The sequence below is a fragment of the Mus pahari genome, chromosome 14 (genome assembly GCF_900095145.1).
Source record: "Mus pahari chromosome 14, PAHARI_EIJ_v1.1, whole genome shotgun sequence".
NCBI lineage: Eukaryota > Metazoa > Chordata > Mammalia > Rodentia > Muridae > Mus > Mus pahari.
The window spans coordinates 42,052,010-42,079,215 of record NC_034603.1 but is presented as its reverse complement, the minus strand read 5'-3'; the positions used below and the strand labels follow the sequence as shown (position 1 = coordinate 42,079,215).

General features: G+C 41.1%; 2 protein-coding genes and 2 pseudogenes across 2 annotated transcripts; 2 read left to right on the top strand and 2 right to left on the bottom strand.

Annotated features, from left to right (window-relative positions):
* The first annotated feature begins 3,008 nt into the window (after window positions 1–3,008).
* Window positions 3,009–3,965, top strand: LOC110332608 (olfactory receptor 3A1). Its single transcript, XM_021213885.1, has one exon. It carries the CDS (start codon window positions 3,018–3,020, stop codon window positions 3,963–3,965), a length of 948 nt encoding a protein of 315 aa, XP_021069544.1. The 5' UTR covers window positions 3,009–3,017.
* Window positions 3,966–15,362: 11,397 nt separating this feature from the next.
* Window positions 15,363–16,334, bottom strand: LOC110331815 (annotated as a pseudogene).
* Window positions 16,335–20,307: 3,973 nt separating this feature from the next.
* LOC110332492 (olfactory receptor 1P1-like) lies at window positions 20,308–21,380 on the bottom strand. The gene has a single exon (XM_021213745.1). The coding sequence runs from the start codon at window positions 21,298–21,300 to the stop codon at window positions 20,329–20,331; it is 972 nt and encodes a 323-aa protein (XP_021069404.1). The 5' UTR covers window positions 21,301–21,380; the 3' UTR covers window positions 20,308–20,328.
* A 4,369-nt stretch (window positions 21,381–25,749) lies between these two features.
* Window positions 25,750–27,206, top strand: part of LOC110332228 — a 38,136-nt pseudogene continuing 36,679 nt past the window's right edge.

Sequence of the window (27,206 nt, the reverse complement as noted above, 5' to 3'; positions counted from 1 at the left end):
AGTCTCCTTTCTTGGGTTTCCTCTTTATCAGCAGACCAAAAGAAGCTTCTCTCTTCATCCGAAAGTTTAAAGACCACCCTGGCCCAGTCCTCAAATTCTATTTATAGCAGGTATGTAAAGGAGCTATAGTCTCAGCTGCAAGACCCTGTTCAGACCTGGCTCCACCTATAATTCCCCCAGCGACATGGGGACAGTAGACAGCCCTTTGTGCTTGCCCCTATCTGTTAAACTGAGCGTATGTTCTATCTCTTCTATGTGCCTGTAGACAATATGAGGTGAGAACAAAGACATAGGAAAAATTCTGATTCTCCACTATGATGTGAAGCTCCTCTGCCTCACTAGGATGGTGTTTATTAGGGCTTGTGTTTTGACCTGACCTTGTCTGTTCTCAATCCTCTTCTCATTTCTTGGGACTAATTTTGAGGTCCCAAGAGACTGACATTATTATGGAAAATCCCCAGGACAGAGATGTCTCAGAGTCTGTTTTGTTTTTCTCTCTTATATAATATAGATATATAGAAAGCCCCCTTTTGCTTTTACTGAACCTGAATGAATTTGTGTGTTTCTTTGTGTGTTTCACATCCTTTCCCACTAAACCACACTTGTTCTTGTGCCATAACCAGGTAAGTTTTCATGGTTCTTCCTCTGCCCTTAAGTCACCAGAAAGGGACTTAGGCTCTTTCTCAGAGAGTTAATCTTCCTGACTTTATAGTTTTATTGATCATTGTCTCAATAGCCAAAAAAGACACCTGGGGATGGCAAGTCTTCCACAAGTGAGTGCAAGGGCAGGAACAGCGTCAGTGATGGTCTTCATCATTGATGGTCCTCTCAAGATCCCAACAATCACGGACATCCTGCATTGTGCTGTTAGGTGACTAGCCATGCTTAGTCTTTTGTTGGTTAAGATAAAGGCAGCAGCTACCATTTCTGTGCCATGATATGACTGGGTTTTGTTTGCTTTTGTCTGACTACAAAAATGATTTGAAAGGTATTTGTGAGCATTAGACTTACCAGAGGGTTAATAGTGTGTTCATGCTCTACCTAGAGTCATCTCAATTACACAGAAACCTGTGCTTCTCACTCAACTGGTACAATCTTTCGTTCAAAGCCCTTCAAAATCTAGCTCTTCCTAATTCATAGTGGCCCCATAAGATTATCTTTTCATAATTCTTGTTAGCCAGCAATGCTTTTTTTGTTGTTGTTAACAAAAATGTAGTCCTTTATGTATTTGTAAAGTGGTGCACAGACACAGACCTATCCATAATCATAGGTCCCAAAGAGAAATCAGATGTAAATTTTGCTCTTGAATTACACTGGAATGATTATGTCAATAGTTAAATGATTCCTGTAAGATAAGTGCCATGTAAAATATAATAAAAATGCATAAGGAATATTGAAGACTAAGTGTCACTTTAGAATGGGCAGGAACTAGTCGGGGTAGTGTTTTGGAAGTAGCATCTGTCATTTGTACCAGGTCATGAAGATGTGGCCAGGAGACACTAAAAGTTTATCTATTGCAGATAAACTAACAGAAGCAGTGATGAGGATACAGGAAATTAAGATTAAAGGCTGCTATGGCTTGACCCACTAGCGAGCTCATTGGAACTTGAACAGCTTGCCTGCAAGACAAGATATTGGAGTCCACAGAAGCACAGACACAAGGATTATGGATAAACTTTGAGTCATGGAGTGGTTCAGAGAGCTTCAGGGAGAAGTTAAGAAAGGCAAGGTCTCGAGCCCTTTGGGGTTAACATCACTGTTAGTAGTTAAGAGCAGGGAGCCTGGAGGGTGAAGCCTGCCTGTGCCTCTTGCTTGATGCATGCTCATGTTTTTCTTGATGTGAAGCAAGGATTAAAATAATAATTCCATGAGGATGCTGAAGGAAATATTATCTACTGCATGTGAAGTCCTTAGAGTAGAGTAGTGCCTACATGTGAACTCCTTAGAATAGCAGCTAGCCCAGGGCAAGCTACCCAGCTTGTATGTGATCAGAGAGTGCCCCAAGAAAGCTGTCAACATCGGAGGCATTGGCTGCTACAGAGAAAGAGAACACTGTTTCTCCTTTGCAAAGTTAGTTCATTGTGCTGTGGAACTCAGTAGGTTTACATGGCCATCTTCAGATGCTAGCCCTAAATAGCATTTAAAAATTGTGTCAACTGTAGACAGTGTGGAAAACTGAAAAAAGCAAGGGAATAAATGCCACCTTTGTGAAAGCCATTGGTAAGATTGAACTCTCTCTCTCTCTCTCTCTCTCTCTCTCTCTCTCTCTCTCTCTCTCTCTCTCTCTCTCTCTCTCTCTCTCTCTCTCTCTCTCTCTCTCTCTCATTGTCATAATATTATACCATGAGAGTTTCACTTTTTTAGGAAAACACAAGTGAATGTATTTTTCATTGTTTCCTGTCTATGTACACAGGTGACCTATAAGTAAATAAGGACTTCTTAACTCTTAACTCTTATTATCTCAACAGCATTTTTTCTCCCAGATAAGCCATTTTTCCAACATAGAAACTTTTTTTTAATTTCTCAAGATTAATGCTGTTAGTGCTACAAAAGTTATTATAAAATTAAATATAAGGGTGACACCCTACTCTGTTCTCATCCTCCAAGGATAATCAAATGTTATCCTCTAGAAAATCTCACTATGCCACAGTAGCCAAACACTGGGTGGTTTTTCTTTAGCATGAAGAGTGGGATTGGCCTGTGAATTGTGTGTGCATTAGATAATTGCTCTGATACACCTTACAAACAAATCGACACTCAAGAATCCCTAGTTTCTTTAACGGTATACTTCAACAACAACAACAACACATGTTATAAATTTTAAATTATTTCTCTTATTTTTTGAGATTTTCATAGAATTACATCATTTGGATGGAGAAAAGAGAATAGATGGAGTGATATGAGTTTCCCTTTTAAGTATTGCAACTGTACTTTTTACAGTAGCTATGATTTAAATTTCCCCATATCACTGAGAGTTCTGATTGTTTTCCTCTTTGCATGCTTCTTTAAAGGAACTCATGCAGCCAAAGCCTAGAGCCAATGGAACCACTATTACTGAATTCATTCTGCTGGGTTTGGTGGAGACACCAGAGCTGTGGCCAGTTGTCTTCATACTCTTCCTCTTGGCTTACATGGCAACAGTTGGAGGCAACCTGAGCATCCTGGCAGCTGTCTTGGTGGAACCCAAACTGCACACCCCCATGTACTTCTTCCTGGGGAATCTGTCAGTGATGGATGTGGGGTGCATCAGTGTCACTATTCCTTCCATGTTGGTTCGGCTCTTAGTCCATAAACGTGCAATTCCATATGGAGATTGCCTCACACAGCTCTTCTTCTTCCATCTGCTGGTTGGGGTTGACTGCTTCCTGTTGACAGCCATGGCTTATGATCGCTTCCTGGCCATCTGCCGGCCCCTCACTTACAGCACCCGAATGAACCACACAGTCCAGAGGATCTTGGTGGCCTCATCCTGGGCTTGTGCCTTCAGCAATGCACTGACTCACACTGTGGCCATATCCACACTTCACTTCTGTGGCCCCAATGTGATCAATCACTTCTACTGCGACCTGCCTCAACTCTTCCAGCTGTCTTGCTCTAGTACCCAGCTCAATGAGCTGCTGCTCTTTGGAGTGGGTTTCATAATGGCAGGAACCCCCATGGCACTCATTTTCACCTCTTATATGCACGTGGCAGCTGCAGTTCTGAGAATCCGCTCTGCTGAAGGCAGGAAGAAAGCTTTCTCCACCTGTAGCTCTCACCTCACTGTGGTTGCCATATTCTATGGTACTGGCATCTTTAACTACATGAGACTCGGTTCCACCAAACTTTCAGATAAGGATAAAGCTATTGGGATTTTCAACACTGTCATCAACCCTATGCTGAACCCACTCATCTACAGTCTCAGGAACCCTGATGTGCAGGCTGCTCTCTGGAGAGTACTCACAGGGCGACGGCCAGCAGCTTGAAGAGGCCTCAAGGTTCCTCTCCGCCTATCTCCTTTAAAACTAAAGCAGAACATAGGATGCCCTTTAGTGTTAAAAAGTAGAACAATTTGTTCAGAACTCTTTTCATTTCAGAGCTTAATTTAAGGGATGATAATTATTGTTGCCCACAAAGTTTATGTCTTGGTATAGATGATGGTGTGTGTACATAAGCTATCCCAGGTCTGCTTTTTGATGACTTCTACCTTTAGTTACTGTATCTTCCCTTTAGTTGGAGTTCCCAGAGTGTCTTGAAAAGCATACCTCCCAGGAGTCTTCTTTATTCCTCAAGTTCAGAGAGAGTTGGTCTGTGTGTGTAACCTAACTCTTGAGGGGAAATAGCTTATTCATCTTATAAAGCTCTTATAAAATTCAGAGGATATGGGAAGGAAGCTTGCTCTGTGGTTTTGTATTCCCTAGTAATTCTCGAGAGCATGTATTTGTGTGTAGCTCACTGCTCTGACTGTACATGTCAAAACTCCATTCACATATAAGAAATGTTATGATGGAAAAACAGCTTCCCTCAATTTTCCTTCTCACATTTCTAAATTTTAAAAGATATTTGTGATATAAAAATTTAAACATTTCAACTGCCCTCACTACTCAATATTATTACATCTGTAAATTCTCTCTCGTCACCTCTAAACTTCCAAGCTACAAATCTATGTGTGAATGCCCCATCACACCATGATGGCTCATCTTGTCAGGGAGAGTGTGGCTCTAGTTTAGAACGTATTCAATTCTGCTTTCTGTTTCCCAGCCATCTATCAAGTCATCACTTAGGTGCATCTTCCCCCTCACACAGTTTTTAGAACTAATCATCCTTCTTTCAGGTATTTGCAGAACTAATCACTGCTTTTGACAGTGCTACTGTCTCTGTGATTTGTCTCCAATCCATGTAACACGCTTGTTTGATCTGTATCTATGAATTACCTTCTCCATGGTATATGATATGGGTGGGTAGGCTGGAGGTGTGGGCTAAGGTAGAGACGGAAAGAGGACATAAAAGAAGGTAGTAGGTAGAGGATTCGTGGGAAATGCAGATAAACCATGTGGACATATGGAGAGATTGGAATTGAGGATCAAGGAGTTTAGAAGAAATGAAAGAAGCATTAGAGAGGCTAACATAGGCTACAGTGATAGACTAGCAGATGAGAAAGATGCTAGCAGATGAGAAAGAATGCACAAAATAGGTAAGAGGCCAAGAGGTTGTTAAAAGATTTCAGAGATGGGTGATTTGGGTTTCCTATTCTGTGTGGTCCAGCAATATCTGGTTTCTGGCAGCTCTGAAGCCATGATTATAGTCCATTCTCTGCCCTGAGAAAATAGTATCTCAAGTATTGCTGGTTGTGCTAGTGTGCATGAAGACTCTTCTACCATTTCTCTAGTCAGAGAGACCTATAAAGTCAGGGAGAAGGTCTGCCAGATGAGGAAATACAGTAGGGATGAGGGGATGCACTGGGTGTGTGTCCACCAAAGATTCTCACTAACACCTGGGTCACATTCCTGCCTTCTGATTCCTGCTTACTAATGCTCTTAAAAGACAGAGGAAAGATGGACTTTTCTTAATGCTTTTTTCAACCCATGAGTCAAACTTCAGGACACAAACAATGAGCTTTCTATAAGGGTCTGGGAAAGCTTCAAGTGCTCTCATGTCACATCCTCTGCTGTTCACAATGCTCTTGACCTGAAGAAACCTCCTTTTTACCCTTTCTTGACCTCTGCCTGGCAGGAGCAACAAAGCAATTGTCAAGGATTTCTCACCACTAATTTCTAGTTCTGTTAGTCTAAATATCTAGAAAAATTCTTGTTCTGTTAGTGCAGGGAATGGCCGTTTCTTCCACCATCTTTTCTCACCATCAGCATTTAACACTGCAATAGAGCACAGTTTTTTTTTTCTCCAAGACCTTTGAGCCACAGGTTTTTCCTCCATCTGACCATTCATGCCATGTTTCATGGGATGACTTGCCTAGTGACTTGCCATGACACTCTCACTTGGGCAAACCAGAGCAACTGGCATCACTATCACAAAGAATCTCTTGGGACTTGGAGCCCACCTCTCTGTTTACCCACAAAGATCATGGGGTTTCTTTAACAAATTGGAAGCCTCCTTTTCCTTTGAGATCTGTGTCCTGTTTATTTTTATTCCAAACTAGAAATCTCTTCCCAATTTAAATTTGCCATTAGCCATGAAATACATTGTGTTGTAAAAGCTCAAACGGTGCAGAATGTCACCACTGCCTTTATACACTAGAACCACAACAATGTGCTACACACAGCCACTCACACACACACATTCAAAACACCATGTAGCTTTGCAAGGACTTACCCCTTTTACATGATACAGTTCTCAAACCAACACACAAGCCCATCTTATCCATTTAAAAATCTATCTATAAAACATTCCACTTTATATATTAGCTGTGATCTACTTCACCAACTCATTTATATTTTTTCCTTTGTAATTGTTAACAGTTCTGAGATTAATATTTATGTGTACCTGTGCATATGCAATTACCTCCAGTAGTTAAATTCCTACAAGTAATGCATAAGTGTGAATGCATTTGCATGTGTGCTAAAGGATATAAAAAGACAAATATAAACTTTGGTAAGTATTCTGTCTTTCTTTTTGCCAAAAGAAAAAAAAGGCCAAAAGACCATGTGCAGCATTCCACATCTTGATCGGCAGTATGAGAGTATTTTTGTTCTGCACATTGTTGATGTCACTGGGTATTATAAATGTATCTTTTGTCTTTAACAATTAAATACCACATTACATTTTTTTCTAATTTGAAACCTTTATAAATGTGGTTCATTATCTATAAATAGATGGACGGTTATTTTCTTTTCTTTTCAGCAAATTGTCTATGTTGGTGTAAGTGAGGATGCAGAAAAGAAACCACTAAAATGACTACTCCATATTTAGGGAGAAATATTTTATTGTATGTGAGAGAGAAAGAGAGATAACAGCCAGAGGCATCTGGAGGGCGTCTAGAGAAGTGTGAAAAAGAAGCATACTGAACATGGCTAGGCCGAGAGAAGTGGTTATGGAAAAATCATAAGGGTGATAAGGAGGACAAGCAGTTGGAGGGAGGGAAGCCTGTGAACTGGACCAGCCTGGGAAACCTGTGAACTGGTACAGCTTGGGACTGTAGGGTAGAGGAGGAGGTGAGAAGGGCCAGGCTTCTAGAAAACAGCTTGTCTAGAGACTTGCAAGGGCTTTGATGTGTAAGGGAAATGGCCCTGTCTCGCAGGCATCACCTGCGATGCCTGAGGTACGCTTCTTTCTTTCTATTGTTCAACTGAAGCTGAACTGAGACTATCATATTGGGGTTATCCACTGCTTTCTGGGGAACTGGGGTTCCCTTTGAAACTGACATCAGGTTGTTTTGGGATGTGGTGGTTGCCCCTCTGGTTAGTTTGTTTACCTTCTTATTTTATTTCCTTCAATAAAATGAAATTTATCTGGTAAGTAAATATCTTACATATTCATTGGCAAGGAGGCTTTAATACCCATATACATTGCATAAACTTTGCAATGATTGGGAGACCCTGTTCATGTTTCAAGATGGTACATTTTCCCTGTACTCCTACACACATAATCCTCAATTTCCCATTTGTATTTAACTTTTAGAACCCTAGACTTTATTGCCCAAATCAAGTTTCCAGTTTTCATGACATTTATAGTCTTTGTTTTGTGACAATCTCATAATAAAAGGACTTTTCCATTTAAACATTGTATCAACATTGTATCCATCAGTGGTATCTTTTAGTAGTTCCTGTTTTTCCTTTCAAGCCGTTTTTTGATGAATTTAGTGCATATTTTTTTGTGTGTATTCTAACTTTTATCTCAATTGAATACAACTATCTCATCACAATTAAATATAAGCTTGGTAACCCGTAAAAGACTGCAAACTGTGTAAGATGAGAGCTGTCATCCCAGAGAGGCTTTTCCTCAAAGACATTTGCCTGATAACTAACATGTACTAGGAAAACAAACAAACCCTGTAGGAATTCCACAACTCAGTGATGCCAGGTAGAAATTTTGTTCCTCTTATAATTCTAACAGGAAGCCAAAACATGAGGTTCAGATAGGCAAAAGAGGCCAACAGATACTTTACAAAGACAGATATAAAATACAGGATAGATGTGCAATACCATCGGTCATTAGAGGAAAGCAAACTAAAGCTAAAAGGTCACTAATGCTGGGCTTCTGGAAGATTCTGTTCCCTTCAACTTTTAGTTCATTTCCTAATTACAGAAATGTCCCCTGGAGCTTCCCAGGAAACCCACTGGTCCCATGTAATGTCTGCTCCCTGATCCTTCTGGCTCCTTCTGGAACACTCCTCCAATGTGTCAACCATCTCCCTGCCTGAACTTCCACACCAATCTCAGTGGTTCATTAGAACCAACTTCAAACCATTCTGAAGTTGGAAAAGTTTTCCAATATCAGCTAAATCTGTCATTACATCTATCTTCAATCCTTGGTCAGAAATTGTTCTCCCATTTCCTCCAGGAACTATAGGAATTTTCAAGTCCAGGCAAGATCCCTAAATAGTAAGTCAACTTTCTACTGCTACTGAAACACATCTTTACACACTGAATGCCTTAAAACCCCAGAAATCTATTATTTCATCTTTCTGGATTCCAAAAGAAATAAGCCCAATAAATTAATGCAAATGTCTGGGACCATAATGACCCAGGGTTTCTGAGGAAGGGTTGAGGAAGCTTCGACACTGGATACCTCAAACAGGAAGAAGGCAGGACCTGGTTACCTAGCCACTCCCAACCTGGTTTCATAAAGCTGACTTCCCATGGACCAACCCCAGTAGGAAGTTATTATCCTGACAGTTCTCAGGCTTCAATTCTTGTTTGACATTATAATGTGTCAGGTCAACATCCTTGCCCTGGCCAACAGTACACAGCTACACAAACCTCTGCAGAGATACTGATCTCTACTCCCCCAGCAGGGCTGTGTGTGGAATAAATACTTCCCCTGCCCCAATAAACAAAGCCAGTTCTCTGAAGCTGTGACTGGATGTATTCATTGCCCAAGTACTCATTACTAACCAAGATCCTGCACTGCACTCACCCACACCCAGATAAGCGTCCCTCTTCCAGTCCAGCTAGGTGCACAAGCGGCCTGGCTACTCCAGGAGGAAACCGACCTGGGATGGCGTAAAGGCAATAGCAGGGACAATCTTCCTGGAGGCTCTATGTGAGAACTATTACAGGTCTGGAGTTCTGTTGGTTCCTGGCATCCCTTGACTTGCAGTCACATCCTTCCAACCCTCACTTACAATGACTTCCATCAGCACATTGCCTTGTATTCTATAATAATGGCTTTGGGGTTTTTATAACTGGTTACTGCTGGACCACACAGAATAGGAAACACAAATCTTCTCTCTCTGATGTATTCATTTTATCCCTTCCTAAATCATCAGCACATTGTCTTCCTGTGACCACAACCCACCACTTCCAGACTAACTTACCACTTTCAGAATCATTTTCAAATTCCAAGCCACCCTCCCAGTGGTCTGCTCTGACAAGGCCCCTGGGAAAAACTACTACATTCCTGATGGACCACTGGAGTCACCAAAACAGTATTGATAAGAAGGTGGGATATCGGGCTGGTGAGATGGCTTAGCGGGTAAGAGCACCCGACTGCTCTTCCAAAGGTGCAGAGTTCAAATCCCAGCAACCACATGGTGGCTCACGACCATCCTTAACAAGATCTTACTCCCTCTTCTGGAGTGTCTGAAGACAGCTACAGTGTACTTACATATAATAAATAAAATAAATCTTTAAAAAAAAAAAAAGAAGGTGGGATATCTGGGGTCTTGACACAATGCTAAACTGAATCTGAGAGGACAAAAAAAAGTGAAACAAGAAGGAGAAAAAAATGAACTCAGTGGAAACAGGAGCAGTTAGCTAGTCTCCAATTAAACATCTGTAAAGAGTTTTGCTGGTCATCAGTTGTCAATTTGAAAATTGTTCAACTACCTTCATCAGTGTTAAGAAGACCTGAAGAGGTTTGTTTCTACCTCCTCCTAAATCCTGTGTCATTAGAGTTTTAAGGCTGATATGGAGATCTATAGCCACCAGCAGCCACGGGTTCCTGGGTTCCTGAAAGGAAAGCTGGGGATGGATGGGATGGGTGGCGAGAGAAATAATGAGCCAAGACAAAGTTCTATGATCAAGGCTCAACTTTAATTCTCGGGTCTGATTTTTTTTTTCGAGACAGGGTTTCTCTGTATAGCCCTGGCTGTCCTGGAACTCACTCTGTAGACCAGGCTGGCCTCGAACTCAGAAATCCGTCTGCCTCTGCCTCCCAAGTGCTGGGATTAAAGGCGTGCGCCACCACGCCCGGCCTCGGGTCTGATTTTTAAAGGAGGGGAAACCCATCCCCACTATGCCAGGATTTCATCACTTTGTCAGGATCTCATCAGGAAAACAAGCTCAGCTACTCAGCAGGTAGTGACTTCTTGCAGAAAGCTGTAGACATGGCAGGACAATAGACTTTACCTAGGTTGGAAGATGACACCCTAGGTGAGCTAGCTGACTGTGGCAAATAAGGTCTGATTCAGCCCGCTCAAGTCTGGGGTGGGTGAAGGGCACAGAGATCACTGCATCTAAATTCCAGCTCATATGCTATCTCCTCTGCAAGCACCTTCAGTAGAGCCTTTATTAGAGAGCTGGTTGCTAAGATAGCCCTTCACTGGCCATGGAGTGCTGGTGCATAGGTAGCCCTTCACTGGCCGTGGAGTGCTGGTGCATAGATAGCCCTTCACTGGCCATGGAGTGCTGGTGCATAGGTAGCCTTTCACTGGAGATGACTTTTTACACAAAGGGTCCAGTGAGATGCCAACTATCTTTTGAAACTTCTGGACAGGTAGTCATTGCCTTCACTGTGAACCAAGGCAGAGAGACCTCTATAACAGCTCTAGATGTCTTGAAAAGGATGGTGGTCTTTACATTCTGCAAAGAGGAAAACAAGAGGAAGCCTGGCCACAATTACAGCTCCTAGACTGCAAATATACCAGAGATCCTCAACCCTGACTGGACATTTGAACTACCTCACCAACACTCTTCCTGGGCACCATCGATCCCTTCAGACTTCTTGGTGAAAGCCAAGAATGGGAATGGTACTCTAGCCCAACAGATCACCAGGAATTAAAGCTACTGAAGGGAAGCGAAATTTAAGATGAAATTTAAGATCTGTGATTCATATAACTTATGTCAAATAGTCCAAAGAGTTGTTTGTAAGCTCAGGAGCCTGAGGCTGAGAACTTAGTGGAACAGGCCCGGCACCTCCTCTGACCATTGCCCTCCTGACATAGTTTGAAGTTACACGTTACCCAGATGTTCCACTGACCTAGATAAGCTTCCGGCCCTCGGAATTTCTGACACCCTGACTTGCACATACTATTCTGCTGATGTGTAATCATTTTTGCTGATGTTCAAATGAGCCAATCGTGTGAAACCGTGCCAATTCCCCTAGCCCCCGAACCTCTCCCTATAAAAACCTCTAGCTTTTGAGCCTCGTGATCGATTCCTCTGTCTCCTGTGTGAGATACGTATCAGCCCAGAGCTCCACCATTAAACTACCTCGTGTATTTGCATCAAGATGGTTTCTTGCGTAGTCTTGGGTGTGCTCTTTCCTGAGACTTGAGTGGGGGTTCCTGAAAGAGGGTCCTACACTACCAATACTGACCACTACTTCTTTGTAAGATATCTAATGTTTTCAGGACATCATCTTTTAAATGCTTGTCACTTCTCTGTTAAGGACTCTCAGTCCTACCTTAAAGATAAGGAGATAACAGGAAAGAAGTGGTGGCTGGAAGAGCCATTCAGAGGAATCCTGAGACAGCAGTGTTGTGGGACCTCTGAAAAACACTAAAGCCCAGATCTCACCTTCCATGTCTCCTGACAGAGTTTAAACATCAGGCTTCTACTGAAGCTCCTATATAATTTTACTGTGAAACCAAGTTTGAGGATTGCTTCAGTACAATTTCTATTTGTTACTAAGTGCCTTTCACCTTGCTCTACAGTCCACGTTAAAGTGTGGCTGTGACTTGCTCTTAGTTTTGCATAAAGATTGAATACTCAGCCTATCTGTTGCATAAAGATTGAATACTCAGCCTATCTCTGCCTCCTCTGCATAAGATCCCAGTTAATACCAGAGAAATCCACACACCAACATGTGAGCTCATTTTCCATTTTGACAAACAAGGACTGTAGAGCAGGGCATAAGGCACTTAGTAACAAATCTTATTTTATTTCCTTTTCTCAGTGAGGTTCAGGCAATTCACCTTTGGGCCCTCCTTGTCACTTAACTTCTTTAGGACTGTGGATTGTAGCATGGCTATCCTCCACTCTATGGGTAATATCCATTTTTAAGTGAGTACATATCATGTTTGTCTTTCAGGGTTTGGGTTACTTGGATCACTCAGGATGACATTTTCTGGTTCTAAGCATTGGCCTGCAAATTTCATGATGTCTTTGTTTTTAATAGCTGAGTAATATTCCATTGTATAAAAGTACCACATTTTCTTTGTGTGTTCTTCAGTTGAGGGACAACTAGGTTGTTTCCAGTTTCTGGCTATTGTAGCTGTACTTTTTGGCTGCTGTATGGGGTTTTTATATCTACCACCCTTCTCCTCTGTTACTCCACCCTACCCCTTCCAACTCCCCAACACTAGGTAGGAGAGGAAGAGGATTAGAAAGGAATGGGAATGTAGATCTTTTCAGACTACATCCTGCTGATTAGGGGCACTGAGTTCCTCTTATATTTTTGGTTGTGAGCCAAGCTTTTAACAGCTGAGCCATCTCTCCAGCCTGGCACTGAGTTCCCAAGGGCAACTCTAATCTTTGTCATCAGGGTATCTCCAACTAGCAAGCAGAAATCCAGCAATTAACAACCCAGTAATCCAGCAATCCAGTAATAGCAAAAGTAGCAAATGCAACACCATGAACCAGCAGCACCAGGGGCAGCAGTAGCTGCTGCCTCTTGGGGATTTGGCCTTTTTGTATCTTCTTAAGATTCCCCAGAATTCTGAACACAAACTATTTTCAGCTGGCAGAATCACACCCCTGCCAGAGCACATGACAAACTATAGTCAGCTGCTGGGGATAATCTTAATCAGCACTGCACCCCATACCTGGGATTAAACCAAAAGCATAATTACATATTTCTGTGTTTTTAAAGTAACCAAAATTCTTACTACAGGCTATTATGAATAAAACTGCTATGAACATAGTTGAGCAAGGACCCTTGTGGTATGGTGGAACATCATTTGGGTATAGGTCCAGGAATAGTATATCTGTGTCTTGAGGTAGAACTAGTCACAGTTTTCTGAGAATCCACCAAAGTAATTTCCAAAGTGGTTGTACAAGTTTGCACTCCCACCAGAAATGCTCTACATCCTTGCCAGCTTGTGCTGTTGCTTGAGTTTTTGATCTTGGATATTTTGATGAGTGTAAGATAGAATCCCAGAATCGTTTTGATTTTCATTTCCCTGATGACTAAGGATGCTGAATGTTTAAGTGCTTCTTGGTCATTATAGATTCCTCTGCTGAGAATTCTGTTTAGCTCTCTACCCCATTTTTAAAAATTGGGTTATATGGTTTGTTGATGTCCAGTTTCTTGAGTTCTTTATATATTTTGGATATCAGCCCTCTATCAGATATAGGGTTGGTGTTGGCTGCTGTTTTGTCCTTTTGATGGTATTTTTTGCCTTACAGAATCTTTTTAGTTTCAGGAGGTCCCATTTATTAAGTGTTGATCTTAGTGCCTGAGCTGTTGGTGTTCTGTTCAGGAAGTTGTCTCCTGTGCCAATGTGTTCAAGGCTATTCCTCATTTTATTTTCTATTAGATTTAGTGTATCCAGTTTTATAGTGAGGTCTTTGATCCACATTGAGTTTTTTGCAGGGTGATAGATATGGATATATTTGCATTCTTCTACATGTATGCATCCAGTTAGTCCAGCATCATCTGTTGAAAATGCTTTCTCTTTTCCACTGTATAGTTTGGCTTCTTTGTTGAAAACCCATAAGTGTATGGGCTTAATTCTGGGTCTTCAATTTGATTCTATCAATCCACCTATCTGTTCTTATGCCAATAACACATAGTTTTTATTACTACTGTTTTGTAGTATAGCTTGAGATCAGAGATGGTAATACCTTTAGAAGTTCTTTTATTGTACAGGATTGCTTTAACTAACCCCCTTTTATTACCATATGCTGAGTATTGCTCTTTCAAGATCTGAAAAGAATTATGATGGAATTTTGATAGGACTTGTGTTGAATCTGTAGATTGCTCTTGGTAAGATGACCAGTTTTACTAGGTTGATACTACCTAATCATGAGCATGGGCAATCTTCCCATTTTCTGAAATCTTCTTAATTTCTTTTTTCAAAGACTTGAAGTTCTTGTCATAGAAGTCTTTCACCTGCCTGGTTATAGTTACACAAATATATTTTTATATTATTTATGGCTATTGTGAAGGGTGATTTTTTCCCCTAATTTCTTTCCTAGCCCACTTAACGTTTGTTTATAAGAGGACTCATGATTTTTTAAAAAAATTTATATTGTATCCAGACACTTTGCTGAAGGTGTTTCTCAGGTGTAGGAGATCCTTGGTAGAGTTTTTGGGGTCACTTATGTATTCTATCATATCATTTGCAAATAGCTATGCTTTGACTTCTTCCTTTACAATTTGTATTCTCTAGATCTCTTTTAGTTGTCCTTTTGCTCTAGTTAAAACTTCAAGTAAGATATTTAATAGATATGGTTTTGTCTTGTCCTGATTTTAGTGGGATTTCTTTAAATTTCTCTCCATTTAATTTGATGTTGGCTATTGGTTTGTTGTATATTCCTTTTATTGTGTTTAGGTATGTCCCTTGTATCTGTGATCTCTCAAAGACTTTAACATGAAGGGATGTTAAATCTTGTCAAAGGCCTTTGCAGCATCTAATTAGAGGATCATGTTTTTTCTATTTCATGTTTTGTTTATATGGTGGATTACATCAGTGAATTTTTGTATGTTGAACAATTCCTGCACCTTTGGTATGAAGCCTACTTGATCATGGTCGATGATCTTTTTGATGTGTTATGCTTGCAGACAGATATCTAGCATGGCTATCCTCTGAGAGGCTCCACCTAGCAGCTGACTCAGACTTGTGCAGACACCCAAGGTCTTGGGGATTCTTATGGAAGAGTAGGAAGGATTGTGGGCCCTGAAGGGGATAGGAAGACCTCAGAAAAAATAAAAGAGTCAAATAACCTGGACTCTCAGAGACTCAACTACCAACTAAAGAGCTCCCTACACATATGTAGCTGAAGTGCTGCTTGGTCTTCATGAGGGTTCCATGAGGAAGATGCTCAGGGTTGGAGGCCGAGCTGGGATAGGGACTCCTCAGTAACTGAAGGCCTCTTTGTTGCTCTAGTGTCCTTCTGGAGTGGGTGGTCCAGGGCTTCTTGCTTTTTGGAGGCCATGTAGGCTATGAGATCCACCACCTTGTTGCTGTAGCCATATTCATTGCTATATCAGGAAATGATCTTTACAAAGTTGTCATTGAGAGCAATGACAGCCCAGCATCCAAGGTGAATGAGTGGGAGTCATTGTTAAAGTCACAGGAGGCAACCTGGTCCTCATTGGGGTCCAGGTTGCCATTTAGTGGGCCCTCAGATGCCTGTTTCAGGCAGTATTTCCGATCTAGGACTGGCACATTGTGGGAAGGAACACACAAGATCATGCCAGTGAGTTTCCTTATCAGTTTTGGGATGACCTTGCCCACAACATTGGCAAAAACAAGTGGCTTCAGGGATGATGTTCTGGGCAGCTCCATGGCCAACACACCACAGGTTTTCAGAGTGGCCATTCACAGTCTTCTGAATGGCAGTGATGGCATGAATTGTGGTCATGTGCCCTTACACAATGCCATAGTTGTCATGGATGACCTTGGCCAAGGGTACTAAGCAGTTGATGGTGCAGGATGCTTTGCTGACAATCTTCAGTGAGTTGTCATACTTCTCATGGTTTACAACTATCACAAACATGGGGGCATTGGAGAAGGGATGGAAATGGTGACCCTTTTGGCTCCACCCTTCAGGTGGATCTTCTTCATGGTGATGAAGACACCAGTAGACTCTACAACATACTCAGCACCAGCATTACTCATTTGATGTTGGCAGGCTCTCATTCCTGGAAAATGGTGATGGCCTTCCCATTGATGACAAGTTTCCCATTCTCAGCCTTGATTGGCCATTGAACTTGCCATAGATATCATACTGAAACATGTAGACTTTGTAGTTGAGATTAATGAAGGGGTCATTGATGGCAATGATATCCAATCAGTCAAATCTGTTCATTCTGATCTTCATTATCATGTCTAAGGGATGAGGCTAGCACTGAACGAGAAGATGAGCTGTCTCTGGAACAGAAGAACAGAGAGCTGCTTTGAATAACTTTAAATGTTGACGCTAGGTATACATTAAAACTCATCACATTCTACATCAAACTTTTACCAGACTATACAATTTTCATCATAATGTTTCAAATGTGGTGTAGAAACTCCAGTTAATAAGTCTATTAAAGTAGACATTTTTTAAGCCATTCTTTATTTTCAGCCATTCTTTGTGTCCTTTTCAGTAGACAATGAGAAAGGATGGACATCACAGTTCTAACTATGGTATTTGATACTGATTACTGTGAAAGCTTGTCCTTACTTCTATACAATGATTCATGCTGCAGAGCAAGCCTAAGTGAAGGAATCTCAAGAGAGTGCTAGGGAAAAACCCACAATAGTCAGGATATTTTCCTATTTGATTGCACTTGTACCTACAGTTCATAACTTGACACAGACTTCAAGGGAACTCTGAATTATGGAATTTATTTTTAATCTCTATTTGGGAAGGAGAAAGAGTGGACACATCTTAACACCAGAAACAAAGTCAAGTCCCATGTTATAGGATAGAAGTTGGCTAAAACAGATGCTGGCAAGGATGTGGAGAAAGAGGAACACTCCTCCATTGCTGGTGGGATTGCAAGCTTGTACAACAACTCTGGAAATCATTCTGGCGGTTCCTCAGAAAATTGGACACAGTACTACCAGAGGATCCAGCAATACCTCTCCTGGGCATATACCCAGAAGATGTTCCAACTGGTAATAAGGTTCATAGCAGCCTTATTTATAATAGCCAGAAGCTGGAAAGCACTGTGATATCCCTCAACAGAGGAATGAATACAGAAAATGTGGTACATTTACACAATGGAATACTACTCAGCTATTAAAAACAATGAATTTATGAAATTCTTAGGCAAATGGATGGATCTGTAGGGTATCATCCTGAGTGAGGTAACCCAATCACAAAAGTACTCACATGATATGCACTCACTGATAAGTGGATATTAGCCCAGAAACTTAGAATACCCAAGATACAATTTACAATTTGCAAAACACGTGAAACTCAAGAAGAAGAAAGACCAAAGTATGGATACTTCGTTCCTCCTTAGAATGGGGAACAAAATATCCACGGAAGGAGTTGCAGAGACAAAGTTTGGAGATGAGACAGAAAGAAGAACCATGCAAAGATGGCCCCATCTGGGGATCCATACAACAATCAACTACCAAATGAAGACACTATTGCATATGCCAGCAAGATTTTGCTGACATGACCCTGATATAGCTGTCTCTTGTGAGGCTATGCCAGTGCCTGGCAAATACAGAGGTGGATGCTCACAGTNATNTATTGGATGGAACACAGGGCCCCCAATGGGGGAGCTAGAAAAAGTACCCAAGGAGTTGAAGGGGTCTGTAACCCTATAGGAAGAACAACAATATGAACTAACCAGTAACCCCTGAGCTTGTGTCTCTAGCTGCATATGTAGCAGATGATGGTCTAACCAGCCATCATTGGGAGGAGAGCTCCTTGGTCTTGTAAAGATCATAAGCCCCAGTACAGGGGAATGCCAGGGCCAGAAGTGGGAGTGGGTGGGTTGGGGAGCAGGGCTGGGGGAGGGTATAAGAGACTTTTGGGATAGCATTTGAATTGTAAATGAAGAAAATACCTAATAAAAAATTTAAAGAAAATAAAAAAAAAAAAAAAGAAGTTGGCTAAAAAAGGAGCTACAATTGGACCTGAGTGACAGAGGCAAGAATTGTACTGAACACCAGCCTGGTGCTCCCACATCTCCCGGGCTCTCTTGACTACCACCTTTCTGAAGGTACTGCTTGGATCATGACCACCACTGACCTCCTCACACCTGTCAGGGGCCCAGAGTGCTGCTCAGCTCAAGGAAACAAAACTGTGTGATCCATCAATATCTGTGCCAACCTCTGGTGATGATTGTAGTCGCAAGAAAAGACTAAGAGGTTTGTGCTCCCAAAACAAATATAGACCATGACATGTACAGTTAGTGAAGGATTGACAAAATGAAGACCAAAACAAATCCATTAGTGGTACCAGTATGTAAGTTTGCAGAGGACCATCTGCTGGCTAATGTGCAACCTTTAAGGGGCCACATCCCTTGAGAAAATTTACTCTTTTTTCTTCAGTATTTATCAAGTGCTACCAGCTCAACAGTAATAAGAATATATGTATAATATAAAAAAGAAAATCTGGAATAAAGTTAGAAAAGAGTAGACTTTTCATAATATTTAACTAAAATTATATTATTTTCTCATTATAAAGTATTCATGAATCTTTTTACTTAAAAGTAAAAAGAGTTTTGTTTTAAGATCTACAAATATGTTCATAGTTTACAACTTTTATGCAATAAATAGTTATAATTTCCTGTTTTTGGAGGGAAAATATACCTGTCCCATTTGAGTTGAAAAGTCTTTGTCATCTGATATTGACTTTACTTTTCAATATTTTCATCATTAGCCCATTTCCATGACACCATTAATCAAACTTTTAAACATTTTTTAAACTTTTATTTTTATTCTTAAGTTTTAAACATTTTAAATTAATTAATTTGACCTAGTTAATTTATATTATATAATTTATGTATTTTATTTTATATGATAAAATATGTTAATAAATAATAATAAATGAAATTATATAAAAAGTCCACTATTCCCTGTTCCAAAGTGCTACACAGACTTTAGAATTATGAATCTTGAAAGATACAGTTCTCCATGAGAAAAGATACAAAAAGGACAGTCACACATATCTCAAAACTGAGAACAGATTCTGAAAACTGTCAGATAGTACCATCATTGCAAGAACTTCATAGAGTGTACAGACATAAACATAAATGGTTCAGGTCATTCATCCAATATCCTCTGGATGTAGTCAGGAACTGTGTAAACACAAGTACGAATATGCTCTTGGCAGAACAAAGAACATTGTTTAACACAAGATCTTTGTAAGTGGAAAGAGTTTCCTCTAAAATGATGACAAATGGTAGAGTGAACACATAGACAGTTACAACCTAGTCTTTTATCACCACCATCAGTGCTCTGTGTTGTGCATAACTACATGTGCTATACTCTCTGGGGCATAGGGGCAATGTGTTTGTAATGACAATAAAACACAAGGTCACAGGAGGGTAAGAATCACTGTGGAAGAGAGGATGGAAAGAGTGTAAGGGCCAGAGAACCTGGAGGAACTCTTCAAAACAATGTCTTCAGGACATGACAGGGATGTTACACTCATGAGCCTACAACATCTATAGTTGCCTGCACAAGACCATACCAGGTCCTGCCCAGAGTTTAAAAGCTGTGTGAAATCAGCTGCTGTTGATGAGGGAGAATCAATTTTCTTTATGGAAAGCAACTGTGGAAGGTTGTCAACATCCCAGTATTCAATCAAAACCCCTTGTTTTTGTGGGGAATATTAGAATCAGTAGGAGATATATACTTGTGAGTACATGTATAAATGTGTAAAAAAGGTGAAGAGGACATGGATTTGAGAGTGAAATGTGGGGGAACATTGGAGAAAGTGGATAGGGGAGGGTGGATATGAACAAAAGTTTGAAGGATGATATTCTTCAAAATCTTCATGTTCGTTTGGACAAATACAACAACTTCTTCAAAAACAACAACAAAAACAAAACAAGTCTTCGGCTCCAGAATACTTGTTCCCATAGAAACAGTTGTCTTGTATGCCATCTGTCATTGACTAAACCATCATTCTGGGGCACATGTCACAAAATAAATGCATGAAGAAGCCATTCATAGCAAATATACCCTATTGAGATATTTTCATTTTCTTCAAAACTAAGAAATTTGAGGAGAGGGGTCAAGGAATGGAGTGTGACAAAGCATATGTGGGGTTCAGAAAGAGAAAATTGAGGTAGACATTTCTGAAAGATCCTCACCACAACAGATTGAGGACATCTTCACTTTCTCTGCAGAAGTCCCTGGGCCCAGGAGAAGGAGACTTTGCCCTTGAGAATTCTGACCAGTGCTCCCTTCATGTCTTTGTTCCGCAGGCTGTAAATGAAGGGGTTCAGCAGGGGAGTCACCACTGTATACATGACAGCAGCTGCTGTGTCCTCTACCACTGAGTTAGAGGAAGAGGATGAGGGACATAGATAAGCCCTTATCACTGTCCCAAAGAACAGGGCCACCACAGAAAGGTGGGACCCACAGGTAGAAAAGGCCTTACGCCTTCCTTGGGCAGAAGGGACCCTGAGGATGGCTGACACAATGCGAATATAAGACACAAGGATGAGCAAAAAGGGGATTAAGATGACTGCACCACCCAGGAAGAGAAGCACAAGCTCATTGATTCGGGTTTCAGAGCAAGCGATCTTCATTAGGGGTCCCAGGTCACAGAAGAAGTCTGGAATGACCTTCCTAGAGCAGAAGGAGAGTCGGAATATGAGGAAGGTGTGTGTCATGGAAACAAGGGTTGTAAGGGTCCAACAGGCTGTCACTAAGAGTGAGCAGCGCTGGAAGCTCATGATCATCCTATAGTGGAGAGGGTGGCAAATAGCCACAAAGCGGTCATAGGCCATTGTGGCCAGGAGGAAGATGTCCATGTCTCCAAAAGTTAAGAAAAAATAGAGCTGGACCAGGCATCCTGCATAGGAGATGGTCCTGCTTTGGGTGTGGATGTTCACTAGGGCCTTNGGCACTNTNGTGGANNTGANGAGGATGTCANCACAGGACAGGCTGGCAAGGAAGAAGTACATGGGGGTGTGGAGTCGTACATCAGTGCTAATGGCCAGGACAATGAGCAGATTCCCAGCTACTGTGACCAGGTACATCCCCAGGAAGACCAGGGAGAGGATGTGTTGCTGCTGTGGCTGCTCTGACAGTCCCCAGAGTAGGAACTCAAAGTTGCTGGTCTGGTTCCCTTTTGCCATGAGCACAGAAGTCAATAAGGAAAGTCTTGAATTAGCTTTCTGAGATGTTTCCCTCTAGTTGAGTGCTCAGCAAACTTTTTCTGATCCCTAGTGAAAATGACAGTGTTTGTATCATAGCCATTTGGTATATGCATAGGACACTTAATGTAGCCTGGTGAAGATACTCTTCCAGAAAGTTCTGCAAGATGTAAATGATGACCATTTACATGGAGAAAAGGCAGACAGACACAGAGACACTTGGAGGAGGTGGAATGGATGGAAATGGAGTCAGGCAGTGAGAGCAACAGGGAGAGACAGAAGCAATGGTACATAAATCAGCGTAAGTTTGTAGCCAGCTGAGAGAGCGTGCTTGTAATAGGCTAACAGTTTTAAACTATATAGGTACCTTCCGTATCTTAAATAAACTTCAGTTTGACAATATTGAGTTATGTGTTCCAGCCTGTACCTCCAGTTGAGATAGGAAGAACAACAGACCTGAATCCAGTGGTTCCCTTTATGGACTCTGATGCCCAAACCCCTAAATCTTAAATCCCCCCAGAGTGACTAGTCGACCTTTCTGTATCCTTTGTGCTGAGTGAGGAAGGTAAGGTCTGTGAGTTGACTCAAAGTCAAACACCAGAAATCAGCAGAATCTCAGTGTGATCCTTACTCTTTTTGATTCCAAATGGCATACTGCAATGTGGAGTATTTTAGACAGAGAAATAACCTTTCAGAGCCCATGTTAGGACCCAGAGCATTTCTTCCTGATAACTATTGTGCAGTGACAGGGTCCTTTTCTTACTGGTTGTCTAAACAGACGCTGCTCTGTACCTCCTCAGTTTGTCTTTCAGGGATGGCTCAGTCCAGGTGATCTGGGGATCTGCCCCCTGTCTTTTCCACAATAGTCCCATCATTGCTCTGTCTGCTCTGTAGTCAAATGCAATAGTTTTCAATTCCTTAGCTAGGAAGATTTTCTGCTAACCCTTACCTAGACTTCATGTCTGGATATTGATACTCTTTCTTGTATATGAGATGTCTCTTTAGCAACCTCTATTNCATTTATTCATTAAATTCCTCTTATTTCCCAAAGACTCTTAAGCTTTTCCATAACTTGATAGCTAGCCTGACATTAAATTTCACTGTCTGTATTTTAACCTATAATAATATGCCACAGTAATTTAGATGTAACAATGGTTGATAAATCCAGCTTTATCACCTCATGAAAGGCCAAGCCTTTCTCCACCAGTGTGATTCTGCAGTGTCTGAGCTAATGTCAGGAATGAACTGAGGTACAGTATTGCATATGACTCCTGAGCCAGGAAAGCATGAACATTGGACATCCATAGCCCATCTCCTCTATTCTGCCCTCAGAAACTGGGGCACATGGAAGTGAATGAAACAAAAATGCAGTTACCCTGACTTTGTGTGGAAAGTCCTGACCAAAGAACCAATAAATTAAAACTTCTTTTCAGTCTGCATTTGTGTTCTATGGGCCAAGTACATACTTGTCTTAATGCAAGCCCTAGTATATAGATCTATCCCACAGGAAGAAACTTCTCAGGCAAAGCATATACTCTCCCCACTCCAGAATACTGTCCTTTCTGAATGTGTGCTTTAGGATGAGAGTATGGCACTCTCAGTCACCCTAAAGGATGCACCCAGGATTTCCTCCATATGAAGGATAAGATTTCTTTTACTGCCTGTCTTCCTGCCCATAGGGATGTCTCTGCCACATGCCATGCTCCTTGTTCTCAAAACCTTCAGAGGCTTCTCAATCAGCACTCCCTGCAGCCTGTCTTTTGGACTCCCTCACTAAAAATGTGTGTAGACTGCACTGACTTCCTTGGAATCCTGCCTTTTGGCTGGAAAGCCTTGGAGATGTCTATTGTCTTTCCTTCCAAGCATTGCAGTTTCCAGGACTTGGCTGCACTTTCTTTGTCCAGTGATTATAACTTCCCTCCTGTTCTTGCTCTTTGGAGCTGGAAAGCAAACATTGTTTACATTAAGGATGGTGTCCCACCCCAGTTTTGAGCTTACCACATTGCCTGTATCTGTCTCAGCCACCATCACAATGACCTGGTGCCTTTTCTTTCATCCTCTGTGTTGATTGATATAACCTGAAAATTTTCCTGAGACGTTGAGGCTGTTTCTCAGAGTCTGTTTCTCTTTCAAGTGGAGTCTAACAAGATCACCGCCAGGTGCCTCCTTTGGTAGCTATGGAAGTTCTATACATGTCATGTAGCAGGACTGCAGAGTGAACTGTTTCTCAACATAAGTACCCAAGTAATATTCGAGTGTTCCAGGCTTGGGCTACCAGAGGACTTACCTATCTATTTCCCAGAAGAACCAATGTGAGATCTTATTTCTTATTGGATCTTGGAACTTAGCAATTGTCCTAGGTCCCACATATTCCCTCAGGAGCAATTTCTTGCAAAGGAGAATGATGTGGTCCACTAGTATTGGATTTCTTCCAAGAAAATTCATTATCTGTCTGTTTCTTGGACTGAACTAGAGAAAGTTACCCTTCAACCAATTAAAATTTCCTTTGGCCTATGATATTATACACAACCCCCTTAATATTAATAACCACCTTCTGTTAAAATGTTTCATTGTGTAGTTTCTTAAGATTATGTGTATATATATATATTTATATATATGTAAGATTACATGTATATATATATGTTTAAATGTTTATATAGCATATATATTATATGTTTAAATGGTTATATAAGCAAATATATATATATATACATATCTATTTATATCTATATCTATATCTATCTCTCTCTATATATATTTACTAAAATTCTCTTTTAGATGTGGATATTTCCCTGGTCTTTGAAGATGGTCCCTCCAGGAATAGCTTAGTGCTGTTAGAGGTAAGAGATTAAAGCTACAAGATTGGAGGGAGCAGACCAAGAGATAATCTGTATTGTAGAGTTCTTTTTGGCTGAGTCTTGGATGATAGCACAACAAAAGTGTGATACTAATTGATCATAACTAGAGCAATAAAATAAAAATAAGTATCTCACACTGGCATGTATGGATTTTTTGAGTAGATGCATAGACGGATGAATGAGTGAGGCAAGGGGAATGTAAGGGAAGAAATAGAAAGACTGAGCAAGAAAGAATGCTCACTCTTAGGCTACAATTCAACTAGTAATATTTAAAATCTAAAAAGCTATACTGGTGAAATACCACAGCAATTTTTCAAGCTACTTATAGTGAGAATAGAAAAGTAGAATCTATTGATACACATTTCTGTATATGTCATCCTTCGCAAATGATCAAAACTACATGTCCACACTTGGAGAAATCACGTGTCTTCAAATATGATGTATTGTAAAAAAAAAAAAAAAAAGTAGCTCATGTGTATTCCTGGCCAAATCCTAAACCTAGTGATAACACAGTGACCAAAATCCATAAAACACTTTGTAGAATGATGTGTACAAGATGCTGATCCAGGAGTTTCAGTCCTTTCTCCCCAATAACAATGACCTAACAACCCACTGGGAGAAATAACACTCACACACATTCCTTCTGATGTCTGATGAAGATAGTCTGTGATACTTTTTCTGTGTAGAGTTTGGACTTTCCTCTGATTATTGTGTCCAGAGATCTGGTTACAGTCTGGACATTGGCATTGTGAAGTGTCTCCTGTACCAATGTTGCATAAAAATTGTTTTACTATACCTCTGATTGGTTAATAAAGAGCTGATCAGCCAATATCTGTGTTGGAGAGAATAAGGTCGGACTTCTGATCCCAGTAAGAGGGTCTCTGGTAGGGATCAGAGAAAAGGGCAAATTGCCTTGAAGATTTGCTATGAACAGGTTGCCCTGACAGAGTCACCACAGGAGGACACTGATGCAGCAGGGCAAGACAAGATGTCAGCTAAAATAGGGCAGGCCGGTATTGTCAGGTTAAAATAGCTCAGTATCTGGCCAGTTATAGTGGAAGAAGATTTTTAATAAAAATACCAGGTTTCTCTGTTAGTATTTAAGAACAAGGGTAGACATAGAAAATCCCTATACATTTATACAGCAGCTATCTCTCATTTCAGTGGGCCAGAGGAAATGAAGGGTAATGGGATGGGTTTCAAGGTAAATCACCATAGCTGTGAGAACTTAACTGAAATTTCTTCAAAACAGACTACTTCTCTCCAACAGTGAGTATGATGCTCAAAACAGCAAAGAAGCTGCAGAGCGACTGAGGCAAGTCAAAGTGGTGATGATGGTGGGGAAAATGAATACTGCTGTTTATAGAGCCCTTATTTTTAAAACTTGATTAGTGTTCACAGCTAAATGACCATCTGTACCAGTGATCAACAGAGATTTCTCCAAATACGTGACTGAACTTTTGTGGACTCATCTGCAGATGGAGTCACCTTTTAGATGGGGGGATTGACAACCTGTAGATAACAATCGCACTAATGGTTTTGGGGTTATGTCTGATTTTGTGTTGAAGGAGCCATGAGAGAAGAAAACGGGTCTTCTACCACAGATTTCCCTCTCCTGGGAGTTACAAGGCAGTGGGAGCAGGAATATTTCTTCTTCATCCTCTTCCTGTTTCTTTACCCCATCACAGTGATTGGGAACACGCTCATCATCCTAGCCATTCACTCTGACACTTGCCTCCATAACCCCATGCACTTTTTCCTGGCCAACATCTCCCTTGTTGACAACTTCTTCTCCTCTGTAACTATCCCCAAGATTTTGGCCAACCATCCCCTGGGTAACAAAGACCATCTCCTTTGGGGGATGTATGGCACAGATGAACTTCATGACAGGCTTGGCAAATATAGATAGTTGTATACTAGCTGCAATGGCATATGACCAATCTGTGGCCATCAATCTTGCGGGTTCCATCCACCAAGGGTTTCCTTAAGGCCTTGTCCACCTGTGGCTCTCACCTAACAGTGGTGTCCTTGTAATATGGAACAGTCATGGGCATGTATTTCTGGCCCCTGACCATTTACAGTCTGAAGCACGCACTGATAACTGTGATGTACACAGCCCAATGCTGAACCCTTTCATCTACAGCCTGAGGAACTGGAACATGAAGGCTGCTCTGAAGAAACTCTTCTACCGCCACTCTTCCTCTTTCTCCCTCATGTGAGACCATGCACAGCTGACACTGTGGTCCCAAGTCAGAAGCACTAGGCAACCCATCTTCAATGTCACCCCTGCAAGGAGCTGCTTGTCATCTTTCCAGATTGAAATCCCTTTCTTTGGGAGCCTTCTGTGCTCCCTTGGGCAGAGTGCAGCACACAGCTCTGGATTTACTTCTCACAGATGGACTGACAAGCCGAGTGAAGTTGAGAGTATAAATGTTACTTCATCATGTAGAAAATTGGACTGATATCTGTTTTACCCATGTCACAGTAGTTCATGCTTTAAAGACTAGATTACTGTTTTCATGAGCATTTTATTTATTATGTTTGATCACTCTGCTAGGCTTATAAGCACGTATGGGTAGGGCTCATGTGACTACACATTGCAGTTTCTCTTCAATTTTGGACATAATTGCATTTATTATGTGTATCAATAACAATTAATATGAAAAAAGTGGATGATACAGTATTTTGTGATTATGGTTAGAGATAACTAGGACAGGCATTATTTGCCTATGTGAATAAATCTTTGAAGAACCTAATCTGGGTAAGTGTTTTTATGCCCACTTCACATTTAATATACCTCTAAAATATTTATTTTTGTTAGAAAAATTCCATAAAATTGAATAAAATGACATTAATCTGATATATTTGTAGTGTTCCTGCCTGCACGCAGACCGGCGCCTTGTCTGCATGGGCAGAACACCTTGGGGTGGGTTCGCACTCTTGCCTGCTGAACCCACTGTGGATTCGAACTGGAGGACGAGAACTCCTGAGAGGGAACAGGGCTGCAAAGGAAAAATTGGGGCCCTGACA

Coding starts and splice junctions, on each gene's coding strand:
- LOC110332608 (XM_021213885.1), top strand. CDS start 3,018: ATGCAGCCAAAGCCTAGAGCCAATGGAACCACTATTACTGAATTCATT.